This window comes from Rhinoraja longicauda, chromosome 2 (genome assembly GCF_053455715.1).
Source record: "Rhinoraja longicauda isolate Sanriku21f chromosome 2, sRhiLon1.1, whole genome shotgun sequence".
Classification (NCBI taxonomy): domain Eukaryota; kingdom Metazoa; phylum Chordata; class Chondrichthyes; order Rajiformes; family Arhynchobatidae; genus Rhinoraja; species Rhinoraja longicauda.
The window spans coordinates 71,998,947-72,018,865 of NC_135954.1; the positions used below are offsets into that span (position 1 = coordinate 71,998,947).

At 41.9% G+C, this 19,919-nt stretch overlaps 1 protein-coding gene across 4 annotated transcripts in view; it reads left to right on the forward strand.

Moving 5' to 3' along the window:
- The window catches only part of ngly1 (N-glycanase 1), a 35,515-nt gene that overhangs the window by 2,834 nt on the left and 12,762 nt on the right, over positions 1–19,919 (forward strand). For 3 of the 4 annotated variants that reach the window (XM_078420909.1, XM_078420886.1, XM_078420894.1), the window contains 5 exons: positions 4,105–4,347; positions 8,513–8,675; positions 13,053–13,272; positions 16,244–16,365; positions 17,674–17,819. In XM_078420909.1, coding sequence (XP_078277035.1) covers positions 4,105–4,347; positions 8,513–8,675; positions 13,053–13,272; positions 16,244–16,365; positions 17,674–17,819 — 894 coding nt within the window. The remainder of the gene's footprint in view (positions 1–4,104; positions 4,348–8,512; positions 8,676–13,052; positions 13,273–16,243; positions 16,366–17,673; positions 17,820–19,919) is intronic. The other variant, XM_078420902.1, reaches the window with a different exon arrangement.

The window sequence follows — 19,919 nt, forward strand, 5'->3', positions numbered from 1 at the left end:
CAATTGTAAACATTAAAAACCCAGTTGAAGGTGTTCTGTCGGTTGGTTGAGCACTTGCATGCTGAAAGAAAAGGCTTCCCAATTCTTGCCCTGTATGTTACAGCAAATAAAGTACTCACCCAGTAACTTAAATGTGATGAGGCTTTCTGTCTCAAAAGCACTTTCAATCAGTGAGTAGTAGACCTCACAATCACTTCTAATCCCTTTAAATCTATTATTTCTTGGTCATTGATATTTCCTTGAAGGGAAATAATTTCTTTTTCACATTGTCTAATTTTTCATGCTTTCAATTTTTAATTCACCTGTCAGTTACCTTGCTGCTAAAAAAAAAACCCTCTGATTAAAGCCTCCATCCCTGGAAACATAGCTTGGGTAAATCTCTCATCTCATCTCGTTATAAAGTGGTATATATTCATAGATGCAGTCATCAATGAGTTAAACATAATTGAGAAAGGGAATAAAAGCTAAAACAATAAAAGCAGCAAGAGATACAGTATACTTGTTGGATGTGTAGGATGGACCGAAGTGAAGGCAATCAAAATTGGATACCAGTATTGAAGTATCAGAGGAGAACAGGTTGGTTGGCTTGGGAGGATGTACACAGGTCATGAAGGATGAGGAGAAATAAGCCAGTGGTGTTACAGGTACCAAGAACATAACTTGTGCCATTCATTAGTATTACTAGTACGGCAATGTTATTATAATCTAATTCACTGAAGGCGACGTCAGAAGATCCTTCAGGAGGGTAAAACCTCAGAAAGCGTCTGGACCCAATGCAATACCCAGTCTTAATTCTGCAGACCAACTGGCTGGAGTTTTTGCAGAGACTTTCAACCTCTCATTACAAAGGACTGAGGTTCTCACCTGATTCCCCAAAAAGGCATCAAAAATACCTGTGCCCAAGAAGAGTTGGATGAATACCGTCCATTGGCACTAACGTTCATGGTGATGAAGTGCTTTGAGAGGCTTGTTATGATGCTTACCAACTTCTACTTCAACAAGAAACTGGATCCACTACAATTTGCCAACTGCTGGAACAGGTCAACGGAGGATGTGATGTTTGAGGATGTGACATACGTCAGACTGTTGTTCATAGATTGCAGCTCGGCGTTCAACACCATCATCCCCTCAACTGGTTACCAAGCTCATGGAACAGGGTCTCTGTAATCCCTTTGCAACTGGATCCTCGACTTCCTTCTTCCCGAGAATACCTGGATAGGAGAGATACCTACGTAAGACTCCTATTCATAGACTATATCTCTGCCTTTAATACCATTATACCATCCAAGCTTATCACCAAAATCGTGGGACTTGGTATTAGCATTCAACTTTGCAACTTGATCCTCGACTTCCGGACCAACAGACCCCAATCAGTAAGGATAGGGGACAAATCATCTTCTACGATAATCCTCAACACGGGGCCTCTGCAAGGATGCGTTCTCAGCCCCCTTCTTTACTCCTTGTATACCCACGACTGTGCAGCCATGTGTAAATCTAATTCAACTTTCAAATTCGTGGATGACACCACCATTGTGGGCCGGTTGTCGAATAATGATGAGACAGAGTACAGGAAGGAGATCAAGAACCTCGTATCCTGGTGTCGAAACAACAACCTTTCTCTCTGAAGAAGGGTCTAGACCCAAAACATCACCCATTCCTTCTCTCCAGAGATGCTGCCTGTCCCGCTGAGTTACTCCAGCATTTTGTGTTAACCTTTCTCTCAATGTCAGCAAAACAAAGGAGTTAGTGATCGACTTCAGGAAGCAAAGTGGTCCACATACCCCAGTTTGCATTGACATGCCAAAGCGGAAATGGTTGTACACTTCAAATTCCTAAGAGTTAATATCACCAACAACTTCTCCTGGTCCATCCATATTGAAACATTGACAAAGAAAGCACACCAACTTGGAAGGTTTAAGAAGTTTGGCATTTTCCCTACAACTCTCACCAACTTCTAAAGATGCATCATAGAAAGCATTTTATCAGGGTGCCTCACAGCTTGGTTTGGGAACAGCTCCATCCAAGACCACAAGAAATTGCAACGGATTGTGAGCACTGCCCAGACCATCACACAAACCAACTTCCCTTCTATTCTTAAGAAAGGTCTCGACCCGAAATGTCACCCATTCCTTCTCTCCAGATATGTTACTCCAGCATTTTAGGTTTATGTCCCTTCTATTGCCCGAAAAACAACTTTGAATGTCAGTAAGACCAAGGAATTGATTGTTGGCTTTAGAAGAGGAAGGCTGAGGATCTACAAATCTGTCTTCATCGATGGGACAGTGGTGGAGAGAGTCAAAAAATTCAAATTCTTGAGCATGCACATCTCTGAAGATCTGTCCTGGACTCAGCACATTGATGCAATCATTTAGAAAATCCACCAACACCTCTATTTCCTGAGAAGATTGAGGAGATTTGGTATGTCGATGAATACTCTCTTGAATTTCTACAGGTACACAGTAGAGAGTGCATTGACAGGCTGCATCACAGCTTGGTTTGGCAACTCAAATTCCCAGGAGTGATGAAGATTGTAAAATGTGGTGGACACTACCCAGTCCATCACCGGTACTGACCCTCCCATTATCGAAATGATCAACAAGAGTCGCTGACTCAAAACGTCAGCCAGCATCTTTAGAGGCCCACACCACGCTGGCCGTGCTCTAACTTCCCATCAGGCTATCAAATACTACAACCTCCAAATAAGCTCCAAACTACATAGACGGTTTAAGGTGTGGGGGGGGGGGGGGGGGGGGGGGGGTAGGCATTGTTTTTGACTTAGCACTATTAATGTTTATTTGCTTTTTTTAAATATATATATACTGAACTTTGCCGTGATGTTTATTATTGTTCTTACACAGAACTGTGTTTATATATCTGTTATGCTGCTGCAAGTTAAAAGTTTGTTCTGTTTTGGGAGATATGACCGGAAAACACTCTGGATTTGTGATGAAGATTGATCTTGTGCAGTCACTTTCAGTTTATGGATGGCTGTGCTAAAGATGCTGACTGATGGGTAGCATGTTTAACTTGGGCCATTATATTTGGGAAATTATCAAACCTCTGGATAGGAAAGGTTTAAAGCGCGGGCAAATGGGAATAGCATAGAGTGGGCATCTTGGTTATGGACAAGTTGGGCCAAAGTGCCTGTTTCCATGCTGTATGACTGACTAAACCATCACTTTCTCTTGGTCTGTGCAATTCTGCTTTTGTTGTTTAATATATCAAGGCAGTTTTGCATGTTAACTTTCTCTGTACCAAACCTGATGAGTAGAGTCTTAAAAGTCACTGAGTTTTATTTGTTTTATTGCTTAAGAAAATTGTTGTATCCGTTTCAAGATATAATGTAGATTTCATGATCTTTTTTACGACATCAAACCTATAGGACAATTTGGAAGGAATTATAGTCAAGCTAATTTTACCAATGTGGCCAACATAATATAGATGGTCAAAATTCACCAAGAGCATGTATTTATTCTCAGTCTTATTTTGTGCATTGCCGTCCAGAATGCCATTAGCTGTGATTATTATCAAATGAATCTGAGTGATTGGGATACATTATTCAATGGATATAGTTTTAAAATTGGTTATTCTTCTAAAATCAATTATAGGCCATCTTCAGGTTACAAATACCTGACTAATGAACATCCCTGCCTACAAGCAAGCCCCTGGAATATTGTTAAATTCAAAAGTCTGTAGTACATACAAACATTTGTTACTACCCTCTCCACATTTAGTCATTGTTCTTATCAGTCGTTTGTGCTTTTGATGACATTCATTACAATACACTGAAGGAATGATTACAATATAGAGTCATTTTTGTGCATTTTCCAACGTGCGAACAAAATCAACTGATGAACATCTTTAAAAATGGAACCTGTTCGATACCTGGGGGAAAACTAGTTTTAATACCTATCCTATTCATTAAAGTCAACTTAAACTGCTGATTTAAAATTGTCTTTTAAATGCTCATTGCTTTCATGTATATGTATATGTGTTGATAGTAAAAGCTGCATTTTGTGCTCTTTTGAAAATATGGTTACAAGTGATTCTTTCATATAGTGCAATTATAATTGGGCTCATGGTTAATTGATTTTAAATCCACAGGAAGAAACACATCTTGTATTTCCTAAAAATGCTTCAGTGCAGAGGCTGAAAAGAATTAGAGATCTAATTGCTGCTGAAAGGAATCGGAGGACAGCTGCTAATAGATCAGTCCCAATATCACCGCCACTTTCGGCTCCTGCCCATGTCCAGCCAAGTCAGCCTGAAACCTCCTTCCGTGCTCGACCATTTTTCAATGAAACATCTCCGCAGTTGCCAGCTCAGACACTCAGGCCAGCTACCAATGTAAGATTGTTTCATCAAAATTTATAAGGGTGAATGTATGTCCGGAGCAGTTAGAACAAAGTAATTTAAAAGTATTAACTGGGGGATCCAACAGGGTCTCAACCAGGTACGGCTGAATGATTCATGCCATCAGAACAAGTCGATTTGCCAAATTGATTTGCTTTTTTAAAAATTATCTTTATGGTGTCTCTTTTAAACATCAGTGGCTGTGACATAGTTTCTGTGCCTTTTTCTACGGGAGGAGTCCTCATAACCCAGTGATGACCCCTTCTCCCGTCTCCACCGGTCCCCCTCCTCTTGGACTCCCCCGCATAGCCCTCTACCCTCTTTAAACCTTTTTATTTCCAACTGCCGGCGTGACCTCAACTTTTCCATTCCCTTTACCTACTCTAACCTCTACCCCTCTGAACGTACAGCCCTCCGCTCACTCTGCAGCAACCCCGACATTATAATCAAACCCGCTGACAAGGGAGGTGCCATGGTAGTCTGGTGCGCTGACCTCTACCGGGCCTGAGGCCAGGCGACAACCCTCAGGCATCTCCCCCTACTTATCCTTGGACCATGATCCCACAGACAAGCACCAGGCCTTAATCTCACACACCATTTCATATTTCATTACTTCCGGCTGTTTGCCCTCCAACGCATCCAACCTTATCGTTCCCCAGCCCCGCACGACCCAATTTTATCTTCTCCCCAAAATCCACAACAGAACTGCCCTGGCAGACCCATTGTTTCTGCTTGTTGATGTCCCACTGAATTAATTTCCACCTACCTCGACTCCATCCAATCCCCCCTGGTCCAATCCTTCCCTACCTATGTCCAAGAAACCTCACAAGCCCTTCATCTCTTCAATGACTTCCGTTTTCCAGGCCCCCACAACCTCATCTTTACTATGGATGTTCAGTCATTCTACACCTCCATCCCCCACCAGGAAGGTCTTAAAGTCCTCCGTCTCTTCCTCGACTGCAGAACCAGCCAACTTCCGTCTACTAATACTCTCCTCCGTCTAGCAGAGCTGGTCCTTACCCTTAACAACTTCTCCTTCGACTCCTTCCATTTCCTCCAAATCCAAGGTGTAGCTATGGGCACTGCATGTGCCCCAGCTATGCCTGCCTTTTTGTAGGATACGTTGAACAATGACTGTTCCAGGCGTACACTGGCCCTATTCTCAAACTCTACCTCCGCTACATTGACGACTGAATCGGTGCTACTTCCTGCACCCATGCAGAACTCATTGACTTCATCAACTTCACGACTAATTTCCATCCTGCACTCAAATTCACTTGGACCATATCCAACATCTCCCTACCGTTTCTTGATCTCACCGTCTCCATCACAGTTGACAAACTATCAATTGACATCTATTATAAACCCACTGACACCCATAGCTATCTAGATTACACTTCTTCCCACCCTGCTTCCTGTAAAGACTCTATCCCCAACTCCCAATTCCTCCGTCTACGCCGCATCTGCGCCCAAGATGATCCTGCAGCCCTGCTCGTGCTTCCCCTCCCCCCATTCGTAACAGGGACAGAGTCCCCCTTGTCCTCACCTTCCACCCCATCAGCCATTGCATACAGCACATAATCCTCCGACATTTTCACCACCTCCAATGGGATCCCACTATGGGCTTCTTCCCATCTCCACCCCTTTCCGCAGAGACCGTTCCCTCCACAACTCCCTGGTCAACTCATCTCTTCCCACCCAAACCACTCCCTCCCCAGGTACTTACCCCAGCAAACGCAGGAGATGCAACACCTGTCCGTTTACTCCATCCAAGGACCCCGACAATCTTTTCAGGTGAGGCAGAGGTTCACTTGCACCTCCTCCAACCTCATCTACCGTATCCGCTGTTCCAGGTGTGGACTCCTGTAAATCGGCGAGACCAGGCGCAGGCTCGGCGATCGTTTCGCTGAACACCTCCGCTCTGTCTGCTGAAACCTACCTGATCTCCCGGTTGCTAAACACTTATCTCCCCCTCCCATTCCCACACTGACCTTTCTGACCTGGGCCTCATCCATTGTCAGAGTGAGGCCCAGCGCAAATTGGAGGAACAGCACCTCATATTTCGCTTAAGCAGCTTACACCCAGCGGTATGAACATTGACTTATCTAACTTGAAGTAACCCTTGCTTTCTTCGCTCTCCATCCCCTCCCCCTTCCCAGTTCTCCGGCCAGTCTTACTGTCTGTGACTACATTTTATCTCTGTTTGCTTTGTTGTTACCTTCTCCCAACTAAGAATGATCTATTCTACATTGTCCTTGATTTCCAATCCCTCTGCCCTATTTTCACACCTTACACTTCCTTATCTATACATTTCCTTATCTATGTAACTCCCACTCTTCTGACATCAGTCTGAAGAAGGGTCTCGACCCGAAACATCACCCATTCCTTCTCTCCAGAGATGCTGCTTGTCCCGCTGAGTTACTTTTGTCTCTATCTTCGATTTAAACCAGCATCTGCAGTTCCTTCCTACACATAGATTTTAAAGTTCATGAATTCCTAAGGTGTGGTTGTGAATGATATTGCTCAAAAGGGTAACAGTTAAAAGTTGCAGAGTGATAAAGACAGTAGCAGCTTATCATGCTTATTCTTATAACTTTGATTGCGCCCTTTTCTCAGCAGTTTCAGAATGGCAATGACATGAGTTTAGTTTATTGGCACGTGTACCGAAGTACAGTGAAAAGCTTTTGTTGCATGCTATCCAGTCAGCAGAAAGACAAGACATGATTATAATCGAGCCACTTACAGTGTGTAGATAACTGATAAACCAATAACGATTAGTGCAATGTAAAGCCAGCAAAGACGATTAAGGATAGTCCAAGGGTCACCAATGAGGGAGATAGTAGTTCAGCATTGCTATCTGGTTGTGGTAGGATCATAACAGCTGGGAAGAAACTGTCCCTAAATTTGTAATAACAATATTAATAAAATGCCTCATGATTTACTTTTGTAAACGAAACCTGATCCTAAGTGTTGAATCTCATTAACCAGTTTTTGTCATGCTCAAGTATGGCGAGATATAGGTATTAGGAAAAACTTACTTGCAGCAGCTTCACAGGCACAACGACTCAGACAACACACAAAAGCATAAATTGTACATAGATTATTCATCAATTCAACACAAATTAGTAAAAAGAGGAAAAAAAACAATCGTGTAAAATGTAATTTTAAAAAAAACACGTCCATGGTAGGTGGTGGTCTGGAGTGTTCTATTGCCAAGGTATGATTAGGGTTGTGTGAGTCGATTCAACAACCTGATAGTTGCAGAAAAGTAGCTGTTTCTGAACCTGGTAGTGTGTGCTAAGACTTCTGTAGCTCTTACCCGATGGAAAGGGCATGGTCAGGATGATAGAGATCCCTGAAGATAAATGTCACCTTGTGGAGACGGTGCCTCATGTCGATACTTTCAATGGTGAGGAGAGCTTTTTTAAACCATTAATAATAAATGAATCTTTTATTCAGCCTTTCATACCCTTCCCCAAAAAGTTAGTCACTTAGAAGAATATCCTTCTTTGAGCTGAAGTAAGAAATATCAAATTACTTAGTCTTCAATAGTTGACCCAGAGGTCATGGAACAGTACAGTACAGAAACACTGTTCAGCCTGATGCCAAGATACACTAATCTCATCTACTTGCACATATTCCATACCTTCCAATTCTCTGCATATTCATGTACCCATCTAAAAGGCTCTTGCACACTACTATCATATTTGCTTCCATCAACACCCCTGGCAACACTTTCCCACATATCTTTAAATTTTGCCATACACAGTCCCGAACAAAAGCAAGAAATATCATAATTGATGGTAGACTATTCAATGATGATGCCTAGAAGTGGATCACACAAATGGAGGTGTAAATCGCAAAGTCTATTCTCCCAAAATATTTAGGTTGGGATAGCGGGGGTCATATGAAGCTACCTTCTTACTTTATTAGTTCAAAGATTTATGGTTTGAAAATAGTTTTAAGTTACTTTGGCATCAAATGGGAATGGTTTAGGATGTGTACTCCAGTATCGCTGATTGGCAAATTAAGTGAAAAAGTCATATATTTTATAATTAAAATTCACTTGAAAACACATAGAGTATAAAATAATTTTCTAATTTTTAATTGATTTGAGGCATCATTAAATATTCTTGATGTTTTTTTTTGATTTCCAAAGAATTCTGCAAGGAGTCTTTTGGCAACTATGAAAACACATTTTCAGCAAGTCTTGATGTATGAGGATATGAGACTTCAACAAAAAGCCTTGCCCTGTATTCCCGTCGAGGAATTGAAAAAAAGAGCAAATGAAAAGTTGTTATGTGCTACAAAACTGGATCCAGGTATGACCTTTGATTAAACAAATAACTTGGAGTGATATAGTTAAGTTAATGTTTGGAATCTAAAATGCCAAAAGAATTGCAGATGTGGGAAATCTGACATTAAAAAATCTGACATTAAAAACTCAGTTTCTAGGAAGAGGAAAACATAGTTAATGTTTCTGTTGTTATTTTAAATGTTTGGGTGCACAAAGGAGGAAACAAAAGCATGGAATAAAGGGGGCTGGTAAATGTTCATCAGCAATCCAGTAAATAGAGACAAGCAAGGGCAAAGCTCGAACATTATTCCCAACCTCAAAGAACTGTGGAGGCAGTCGTGCAAGTCTGAGCTACAGTGCCCTTCTTAATGTTTGGGACAAAGATCCATCATTTATTTATTTGCCTCTGTGCTCCACAATTGAGATTTGTAATAGAAGAAAATCATATGTGGTTAAAGTGCACGTTGTCAGATTTTAATAAAGGCCATTTTTATACATTTTGGTTTCACCGTGTGGAAATTGAGTATAGGAGCAGGGAGGTTCTGCTGCAGTTGTACAGGGCCTTGGTGAGACCGCACCTGGAGTATTGTGTACAGTTTTGGTCTCCTAATCTGAGGAAAGACATTCTAGCCTTAGAGGGAGTACAGAGAAGGTTCACCAGATTGATCCCTGGGATGGCAGGATTTTCATATGAAGAAAGACTAGATAGACTAGGCTTATACTCGCTGGAATTTAGAAGACTGAGGGGGGATCTTATTGAAACATATAAAATTCTTAAGGGGTTGGAGAGGCTAGATGCGGGAAGATTGTTCCCGATGTTGGGGAAGTCCAGAACCAGGGGTCACAGCTTAAGGATAAGGGGGAAGTCTTTTAGGACCGAGATGAGGGGGTATGGAGAGAAGGCAGGTACATGTTACTGAGCTGGATGATCAGCCCTGATCATATTGAATGGCGGTGCAGGCTCGAAGGGCCGAATGGCCTACTCCTGCACCTATTTCCTATGTTTCTAAATTACAGCAATGTTTATACTTATCCCCCATTACAGGGCACCATAATGTTTGGGACACTGCAATGTCATGTAAATGAAAGTAGTCATGTTTAGTATTTTGTTGCATATCCTTTGCTTGCAATGACTGCTTGAAGTCTGTGATTCATGAACATCACCAGTTGCTGGGTATCTTCTCTGGTGATGCTCTGCCAGGCCTGTATTGCAGCCATATTTAGCTTTGGGGGCTGGTCCCCTTCAGTTTTCTCTTCAGCATATAAAAGGCACACTCAATTGGGTTCAGATCGGGTGATTGACTTGGCCACTCAAGAATTTACAATTTTTTAGCTTTGTAAAGCTCCTTTGTTGCTTTAGCAGTATGTTTGGGATCATTGTCTTAATGTAGAATGAACCGCCGGCCAATGAGTTTTGAGGCATTTGAACTTGAGCAGATAGGATGTGTCTATACACTGCAGAATTCATTACGCTACTACCATCAGCAGTTGTATCATCAATGAAGATAAGTGAGACAGTACCTTCAGCAGCCATTCATGCCCAGGCCACAACACCCCCCCCCCCCCCCCACCACCGTGTTTCACAGATGAAGTGGTGTGCTTTGGATCTTGGACAGTTCCTTCTCTCCTCCATACTTTGCTCTTGCCATCACTCTGATGTAAGTTAATCTTCGTCTCATCTGTCCACAAGACCTTTTTCCAGAACTGTGGTTCCTCTTTTAAGTACTTCAAACTGTAACCTGGCCATCCTGTTTTTGCGGCTAACCAGTGGTTTGCATCTTGCAATGTCGCCTCAGTATTTCTGTTCATGAAGTCTTCTGTGGACAATGGTCATTGACAAATCCACGCCTGACTCCTGAAGAGTGTTTCTGATTTGTTGGACAGGTATTTGGGGATTTTTCTTTATTTTTAGTGAGAATTCTGTCATCAGCTGTGGAGGTCTTCCTTGGCCTGCCAGTCCCTTTGCGATTAGTAAGCTCACCAGTGCTCTCTTTCTTCTTAATGATGTTTCAAACAGTTCCAAACCTCAGTAAACCAAAGGTTTGGCCGATGTCTCTAACAGTTTTATTCTTGTTTCTCAGTCTCACAATGGCTTCTTTGACTTTGATTGGCACAACTTTGGTCCTCATGTTGATAAACAGTAATAAAAGTTTCCAAAGCTGATGGAAAGACTGGAGGAGAGACTCGGTGTTGAGCGCTCTCTTTTACCTGCATTAAGGAGGCAATTAAACACACCTGAGCAATTACAATCATCTGTGAAGCAATGTGTCCCAAACATTATGGTGCCCTGAACACAGCTGTAATTTCTACATGGTGAAACCAAAATGTATAAAAATACCCTTTAATAAAATCTGACAATGTGTACTTCAACCACATGTGATTTTTAAAAAAATTACAAATCTTAAATTGTGGAGTACAGAAGCAAATAAATAAATGATGGGTCTGTGTACCAAACATTATGGAGGGCACTGTAGTTTTTTTTAACATTTTACAGGAAATTGAGGATTTTGGGCAGTAATTCATTAGCCATGAATGACTGGGCAGGCTCCAGGGAATCATGTGGTCTAATCCCGCTCTTCCTTCTTGTATTGTTATGCCATCACACTACAGATTGGGCTGCTGAAGCATGAATTTGGGCTTGAGATCTTCCAAACTGTTGTGGAAGGAATAAATCAGAAGTGAATATCAACTTTGCAATTGGGACGCAGGGAAGGGGCATTTTTTAATTGCTCTGGTTTCTTTGTGCGGTCAGGAAAGGTTGGAATACCTGTTTCTCCAAAAGTGGGCTTTGATGTATTGGAAAAGGTCATTTAAAAGTGACCAAAATTCAGGGTGTATATTTTTGTATTGTTCCCCATGATTGTAAAGATTGGGTGAATGGCTTAACAATTTCAGAAATTAACAATTTCAGAGATCATGGGCGATCCGTGGATTTCTGGAAACCAATAACCAATTCTACAGATGACCAGTTAACCTTTAGCATCTGGTTTAGATGGTGATACTTCTATCATAAATTATCTGAAAATGTACAAGTGTGTAGCATTTTCGCACCAAATTGGAACTATATGCTCCACTATTTTGTGAGAGTCTGTTAATTGTTTCTCTATCTGCTATTATAGTCTGGATTAACATAGACTGGATTTACTTCCATGACGCAGTCATTTTGAGGGCATATTCGTGTGGCTGCGCTGCGCAGCAGCTGCGGCTCATCTGCAGTCCATTTGTCTTTGTGGTTTTTTTGTTTGTTTTTTGTCTTAATTGTGGGTGTTGGATGTGATGTGGTCTTTTTTTGTGGTTGTTGTGCTGTGTGTGGGGGGGGGAACTATAAAAATTGTCTCTTCCGAACGGAGACACGACCTTTTTTCTGGGTCGTGTCTCCGTTCACGCTGCGGCCCACCATCAGCCAAACACCTGGAGCTGGCGGCCACCAGCTGGGACCACCTGGGGCTCTGGTTCACAGAGCCCGCGACGTCTGAAGCTCACAGGTCCCTGGGTGGCGGCCGACTTCGGGAGCTGCGGCAGCGTCTTCGTCCACCCCGAATCATGAGGCTTGGGTCTGCCCGCTGCGGACCTTTCACCGTCCGGCACGAATAGGCCGCTGGATTTTCTACCGCCCAGCGGGGGCTTCAATGTTGGGTGCCCTGACCGCCCCGACGTGGCAATTTCGACTGCCTGACTGCAGGAGAAGACGGCAGGAAAGAGAAAGACTTTCTGGCCTTCCATCACAGTGAGGAGGTGACTGGAGGAGACTCACTGTGATGGATGTTTTTTTGCTTTATGCTGATTTTTGTGACTATGTGTTTTATTGCTTTCTTTTTTATTGCCTCATTGTTGACTGTGGGTAAAGTAATTTCGTCCAAAATCATGTTTTTGGATGACAATAAAGGCTATTCTATTCTATTCTATAATATTAGCATTTATCCAGATATTTGTGAATTATTTCCTCTTCATGAGACTCAGCCTCTGAATGAGATACGTATTTTTAAAGTGACGTAGTTTACCCTGGACCCTCCCCCCACCCTTCATCAAGTCCAAAAGTCCATGTTGGATATTATTTTAAGTTTCTGTTTACCATTCAGAATTCTAACATTGACTGAAGGCATTGCTTTCAAGGCACACATTTCCTCAAACATTGAAAAGGCATTAGGATGGTAGTACCTTTAATTCACTTGGAAATCCTTTGTTCTTGAATATCATGATTAACAAAGAAATAGAGATATCAATTTGGAATATTTCTCCACAACAACTGACTTGCGTTTTGTAAACACCTACTGCTTTGCCTTTTGTTAAAAACTTGCTGCTTTACCTTTTGTAACAGATTCTTTGCTTTTGTTGTCAACATTGGAAAAGTACTTAAGCGGTTTGAAGTTATGAATGTAACCTTTTTCATTCCTTCCAACAGGATCGACAGTAAGCCTGGAAGACTTCTTGTTGTTAGAGCTTCTACGATGGTTTAAAGAAGACTTTTTCCAGTGGATAGACTCTGTTCCCTGTAGCACTTGTGGACAAGTAACAGAGTCATCAGGTTCACTTCCACCAACCAGTGAAGATCAAAAATGGGGTGCTGAAAGAGTTGAAAATCATCTTTGCCTTAAATGTCACACCAGCAATCGATTTCCAAGGTATGTAAGACTGTGACGTATAGTGTACAGAACGTGATGACATTTTGGTTTCCATTTAAAATATATGTGATATCTCTTTCCACACAGAGGGTTGATTGGGTTGATTGATGGGTAGGTGATGGAGAGAGTCAACAATGTCAAGTTTCTGGGTGTGCATATCTCTGAAGATGTGTCCTGGACCTAGCACATTGATGTAATCATGAAGAAAGCCCATCAACACCTCTACTTAGCAGACTGAGGAGCTTCGGTATGTCAACGGATACTCTCTTGAACTTCTACAGGTGTACGGTGGAGACCATATTGACTGGTTGCATCATGGCATTTGGCAACTCAAACCTGTGTGAACGAAGTAGATTACAAAAAGTGGTGGATATTGCCTCATCCATCACAGGCACTGAACTCCCCACCATCAAAAGGATATATAGGAGGCGTTGCCTCAAAAAGGCACCCAACATCATCAAGAACCTACACCACCCTGGCCACATTCATTGCACTCCTGCCATCGGGAAGAAGGTATACCAGTCTGAAAACTGTGACCTCCAGGTTCAGGAACAGCTTCTTCCCAACAGCCATCAGACAACCAACAAAAGCTTTTCACTCTATCTTGGCACATGTACAGGCCGGTTCTATGGCGCAGCGGTAGAGTTGTTGCCTTGCAGCGCCAGAGACCCGGGTTCGATCCTGACTATGCGTGCTGTCTGTATGGAGTTTGTACGTTCTCCCCCTGACCGTGTGGGTTTTCTCCGAGATCTTCGGTTTCCTCTCACACTCCAAAGATGTACAGGTTTGTAGGTTAATCGACTTGCTACAAGTGTAAATTGTCCCTAGTGTGTGTCGGATATTGTTGTTATGGGGGGATTGCTGGTTGGTGTGGACTCGGTGAGCTGAAGGGCCTGTTTCCATGCTATTTCTCTAAACTAAACTAAACTAATAATAATATTGAACACTATAAACTTCAACTAAACTTCAAACTGCTAACTGCCTTGATTGCGCTTCTTGCTTTACATTGTTGTGCACTATATTAGTATGTATTAATTTATGTTTGTTTACAATATGTTTATCAACCTGTCGTGCTGCTGCAAATAAGAATTTCATTGTTCCGTTTTCCTACGTAGGACTATTAAACACTTGATTCTTGGCTCTCTTGACAGAAATAGAGGCTAGGTAAGAGGCATGATCAAGGTAGTATCGTTGTTGGTCAGAATGTTTATTAGGGAAGGGAAGATGCAGGACAATTCAGTTAAGAGTGCAATGGTAGTTGAAATAATAAATGAGAGAATTAAGAATTGCTTAGAGTTTTGACTGATGTTTCTGTGCTCCAAGGTTCAAAATTCATGCACTATCCTGACATTCATTGGGATCAGGGTTTCTCTGCTGTTTAACCCTTTTGGTTCACTGGTAAATGATCATAATGCTATGTTTATGCCTTAAAAAGAAAATAAGTGTTGAGGTGCACTGCATAACCTCCCACGTGCATGACCTCTTGGAGCGGCACCCAATCCCTTATCATATTATTCCCTTATCATGTACCTATACACTAAATGGATTGATTGTAATCTTGTATTGTCTTTCTGCTAACTGGTCAGCACGCAACAACAGCTTTTCACTGTACCTCGGTTCGGTACATGTGACAATAAAGTAAACTAAACTAGAACTGAACTGAATCCAGCCAAGCCTCAGGCTGCTGCAGGGCCTCCAGCGGCCTACTCCATCATCAAGATGCACTGCACAGCCACCTACAGCTGGTCTGTTTATTAGCCCTTTGTTCTTTCCATCCGCTGCCGCCGTCTTGAATCTCTTCACACTCCTGTCTGGCTATGGGGGATGAGGAAGGCAGGGCTCAGCAGCTTGCCTCTTGGGGAGGAGTTTCCTGCATCCACGGCTGGTGAGCCAGGCCTGCTGCCGGGGGATAGGCCCGCACCACGGTCTGCCATAATTACAGGTCTATTAGTGTAACTTCAGTGGTGGGGAAATGATTGAAATCTGTTTGTTTTTTAATCTCAATGCTGATATTTAATTTATAACTAAAATATCTTTAAAATATATTTTGAGGTAAAAATTGTGATTACTTAACTCTCCTTACACGTGAAAAAAAAAATCAGTGCAATAGCATGTGTATGAACTGTCAATAAAAGGGCCTCTGGGTGTTTGGGGAAGAGTTTTCAAAACACAGTGCCAAGGCCTTGCTTCTGCTTGCAGACTGCTTTATAGGGGTGGCTGTGACAACAAGGACTGGAATTCTATTTGTCCCTTGGATTGGCAGAAGTTTAAAGCAGCTGTTGGGTCCAAGGTTCAGACTGGATCAAGCTAATTCCAGCCTATAGAATATTGTAAACTAAAATCTGCTAACATGTTGTAAATCAACATTTAATTCAATGAGTGAGCTATGGTTGATGGGTTATTAATGTAAAGTTTAGTCATTCATCCGCTTCATTTGTTCTTGTATTTACTGCTTTACAGTGCCATTTTTCAAAATTGTTTTAAATAGTGTAATATCAATGTCAAAATGGATCTTTGTTTCTTCGGAATGCAGTAATCCCTGTTAGTTGCTTGTAGTAAGCATATGAGATCGAGCAAGGAAGCCTTTGTAAGTCTGTCATGATTTCAAAAAGTTGAAATATAACTACGTAAAAGCTATATATCTAGAAGGTTGAAAATAACTGACAACTGGAAAAAATAATTTGTAATTGATCTTTTATGTTAGAATTGAGGCCCAGGACAGGATTTTTTTATCTTGGACAATATGCGAGTTAATATTATACGCAAGCACATTGAAGTATTTAGTTCGGTTCCAATTTTCGTTGTGCTATAACAGTAATTTCATGGGAAGTCGACCATTACTGACATTGCATATCCATTGCTGTAGGCTGCTTCTGTGTTTTGAAAACAAATTCTGAAATATTTCTGTCACATTTTTGTACATCACTTTGGCAGTGTATTGAATTTGATATTCATTTTGTGAACTCTGTAGGTATAACCATGCAGAGAAGCTACTGGAAACCAGAAGAGGGCGTTGCGGAGAATGGGCCAATTGCTTCACGCTTTGCTGCAGAACCATGGGATTTGAAGCAAGATTTGTCTGGTGTACAACAGGTAATATAATCCACATTTGTTCAAGATATTGGGTATTTTTAAAGCTGAGATGGGTGGGTCCTTGATTAGTAAGCGTGTCAAAAGCTTATGGGGAGAAAGAGGGAGAATGGATTTGAGAGAGAAAAATAGATCAGCCATGATTGATTGGCAGAATTGACTCGATGGGCCGAATAGCCTAATTCTCCTTCTATGTCTTATGGTCTTTTGGTTAAGTTGGCCCTGAATAGAGTAAAGCTTTAGAAGTTGTGAGATTAAGGTGAGAGGGAAAAGATTTAATAGGAACCTGAAGGACAACTTTTTCACAGATGGTGGTGGGTATATGGAACGAGCTGCCAGAAGAAGTAGTTGAGGCAGGTACAGTAATGATGAAAAGACATTTGGACATGGATAGGAAAGATTTTGAGGGATATGGCCAAAAACTTCCAAATTGGAATAGCTTAGATGAGGCATCTTGGTTGGCATAGATAAATTGGACTGAAAGGCCTTTTCTACGTTGTCCAACTCCAACTGCAAATTCTTTAAATCAAACTAACACTTAGAAAAAAAATTATGTTCAAATTTTTTAAGCGTCGTGGCAAATTATAATTTAATTCCTCGAGTTTTGTGAATTTGTAAAGCACTTTTACATCATCTAATTATAACATTTGCTCTTCTTGAGATATGAAAGACATTAAGTATTTAGTGATTTTCCTTGTCAGAGCATTAAGTCAACTAGTACAAAATTGGTGGTGTATGGTTAAGAAAGTTGGGGTGAAATGTTCCTTCCTGTCCTCAGTGAAATGTATTAGTGGAATAGTTTTTCATATAATTTGAAATTTTTCATGAATCCCGGAGAAGAATGTGACACGTTAAATTAAATTCAAATTTGCCATAATGAATTAAGATAGTTAATTCTAATAGGAAAATCACAAAGCTTTTGCACCAATTGTTAAATAACCAACAATTAGCAATGCAATGACAGCAAGCAGTTTACTGGAAAAGTTCATTGAACTACTTAGTGGGTAATTAATAGTTGGTTCTATTGACACTTCAGCCTATTTATCTTCAATTTCTGTCATCAGACGTACAATAAAGTATCTCATTCTAATAAACTATTGTTCAGTAGTTAACTGGGTTTTAATTCGCATAAATTATAATAGGTGTTGATGTATAATTGATCTGCTCTTACTTGATTTGGTATGAATTGTATTAAGAATTAACTATTAGAATTTATGCCACCGTATTTTTCCCAAATTCACATAGTTAATGCTGGCAATTATCAGGCGGCCAGTTTTTAATGATGGAACTGAATATTGGTTATCGTTTCAGATCATGTGTGGACAGAGGTGTATTCAACCTCCCAGAAAAGGTGGCTGCATTGTGATCCCTGTGAAAATGTCTGTGACAAACCACTCCTATATGAAATTGGATGGGGAAAAAAGTTGTCTTATATTTTTGCATTTTCAAAGGATGAGGTAAGATTTACAATTGTATACTTCCTGACTGGTTAACAATCACGTTCTACACCTGGAGAGATTTCATAACTGAATGCAGATTCTGGAAATGAGACAAAGGTGGCAGTCAGCCTGTTATTGTAAACATCTTTGTAAATTATTTAATTCCTTAATTATGCAGTTCAATAAGTAATGCGCCTGCATTTCAAAAATATGACTTATTTTATTATTTTTATTTTTCACCCATCTGTCAATCATCCCTCACTCATATCCACCTGTCACTTGCCAGGCTTTGCCCCACCCCTCCCTTTCTTTTCATATTTTCTCACCCCTACTCCATCAGCTTGAAGAAGGCTCCTGGCCCGAAATATTTTTGATTTCCTTCTGCAGATGCCTGATCCACTGAGTTCCACCAGCACTTTTTTATTACACAAGATATGCATACTCGTGTCTCCATTAGAGCTAATAGTGTTCAAAATATTCATGGTCATTCCCTTATGGTGCTATTGCACTATGTTCACATATCTATTGTGCTACTTTAAGTAAGAATTTCATTGTTCCATTTCGGGACATATGACAATAAAATACTCTTGACTCTCTTAATGCTGATTGGGAGGTAATCAGGTGCAGTCACTAGTTGGAGTTGTTGTAGATGATCACTGTGGTCAGAGTACGTTTGTGAGAAGATGATACTTTGATAAGAGTCTAGTTAAAAATGCACTGATCAACAGAAGTGGTCTTAGGAGTGGCAAGTATTCAGTAATATTCTGAATAGAACATTTTATTTGCGAGGCTTTTCATACTTGAGGCAATTGTTGCAGAGTGTAGACCACTTCAGTACTCATGGTGTTTGTATAATAGACTAGAACAGGGTGGACCCGTTTGGGCCCAAAGCTCTCCTGCATTGGTGTAGCACCCTCCCCTCACCCGCTCCATCCCCTTTATCCCTCTCCTCCCCTCCCCCCCCTCACACTCCATCCTCCTCAACCCCCCTTAGCCCCACGTCACCCCCGCCCCCCCACTTTTAGGGGCTCTCCGGCACTCCCCCCCCCCCCCCCACTCACCCGCTCCATCCTCCCTCAACCTTCCCTCCCCCCTCACTCACTCCATCCCGCTCAACCCCCCTTAGCCCCCCCTCCTCACCCCCCCCCCCACACTTAGGGGTTGTCCGGCACTCCCCCCCCCCCCCCCCACTCACCCACTCCATCCCCCCCTTATTCCTCCCATCCCTCTTCACCCACTCCACCCCCCCTCAACCCGGGCACCCAAGATCTTGGAGATCCTCGAGACTGTCCCCTCATTCAGCAGCAGCGGCAGCTCGACGGCTCAGCAGCAGCGGCAGCTCGACGGGGATGGCCATTGCTTTGAGCGAGAAGATGGGCACCCCCACCCCCTCATTGGTCGCCACTCCCGTCACTTGGGCGGATCCTGCCCCTGGCAGCCATCTTGGGCACCGCCCCCCCTCCCCCTCATTGGCCGCCATTCCCATCACTCGGGCGGGTCCCATTGTGACGTCGAACGTGGCTGACGTCCGGGACAAGTGGAAAAGGGATTTATTAAAGTTTAAAAAGGTGATTTTTAAAGTTTAAAAAATGAAAAACCTTTAAAATATAACAACCATTTGAACCGCAGGCCAATGGTGAGTAAGGTGGGCCTAAAATTGTTGCGCTGTCGTGTACTGTTTTAGCTGTATTTCGGGAACAATCTACCCATAAACACACAAACCCACAAATATACAAGATGAGAGTTTTAGTAATGTAGAGATAGATACAGCTATGATTCTGGTCATAGTCATTGTTGTGGAGCACACTAATGTGCCCTTTGGCCCGCCACACCCACGTTGATCTTTTTGCCCATCTGCACTAATCACACTTGCCCACATTAAGACTCTCTACTTATTCGAATGCCCATCTAAATGTCCATTTAACATAGTGATTACATCTGATTCCGCCTCTTCTGGCAGCATGTTTTAGATCGGAACCACCTCCCATCTTTATTTTCTCATAGCTGCAACTCACAAACAGTTCTTCTTCCCACGCTTATTCCTGCTCACCCATGATTCCAGTACATTATCCAGCTCCCAATTGAGCAGCACTCAGAATTTAAAATTTTGATCTTTGT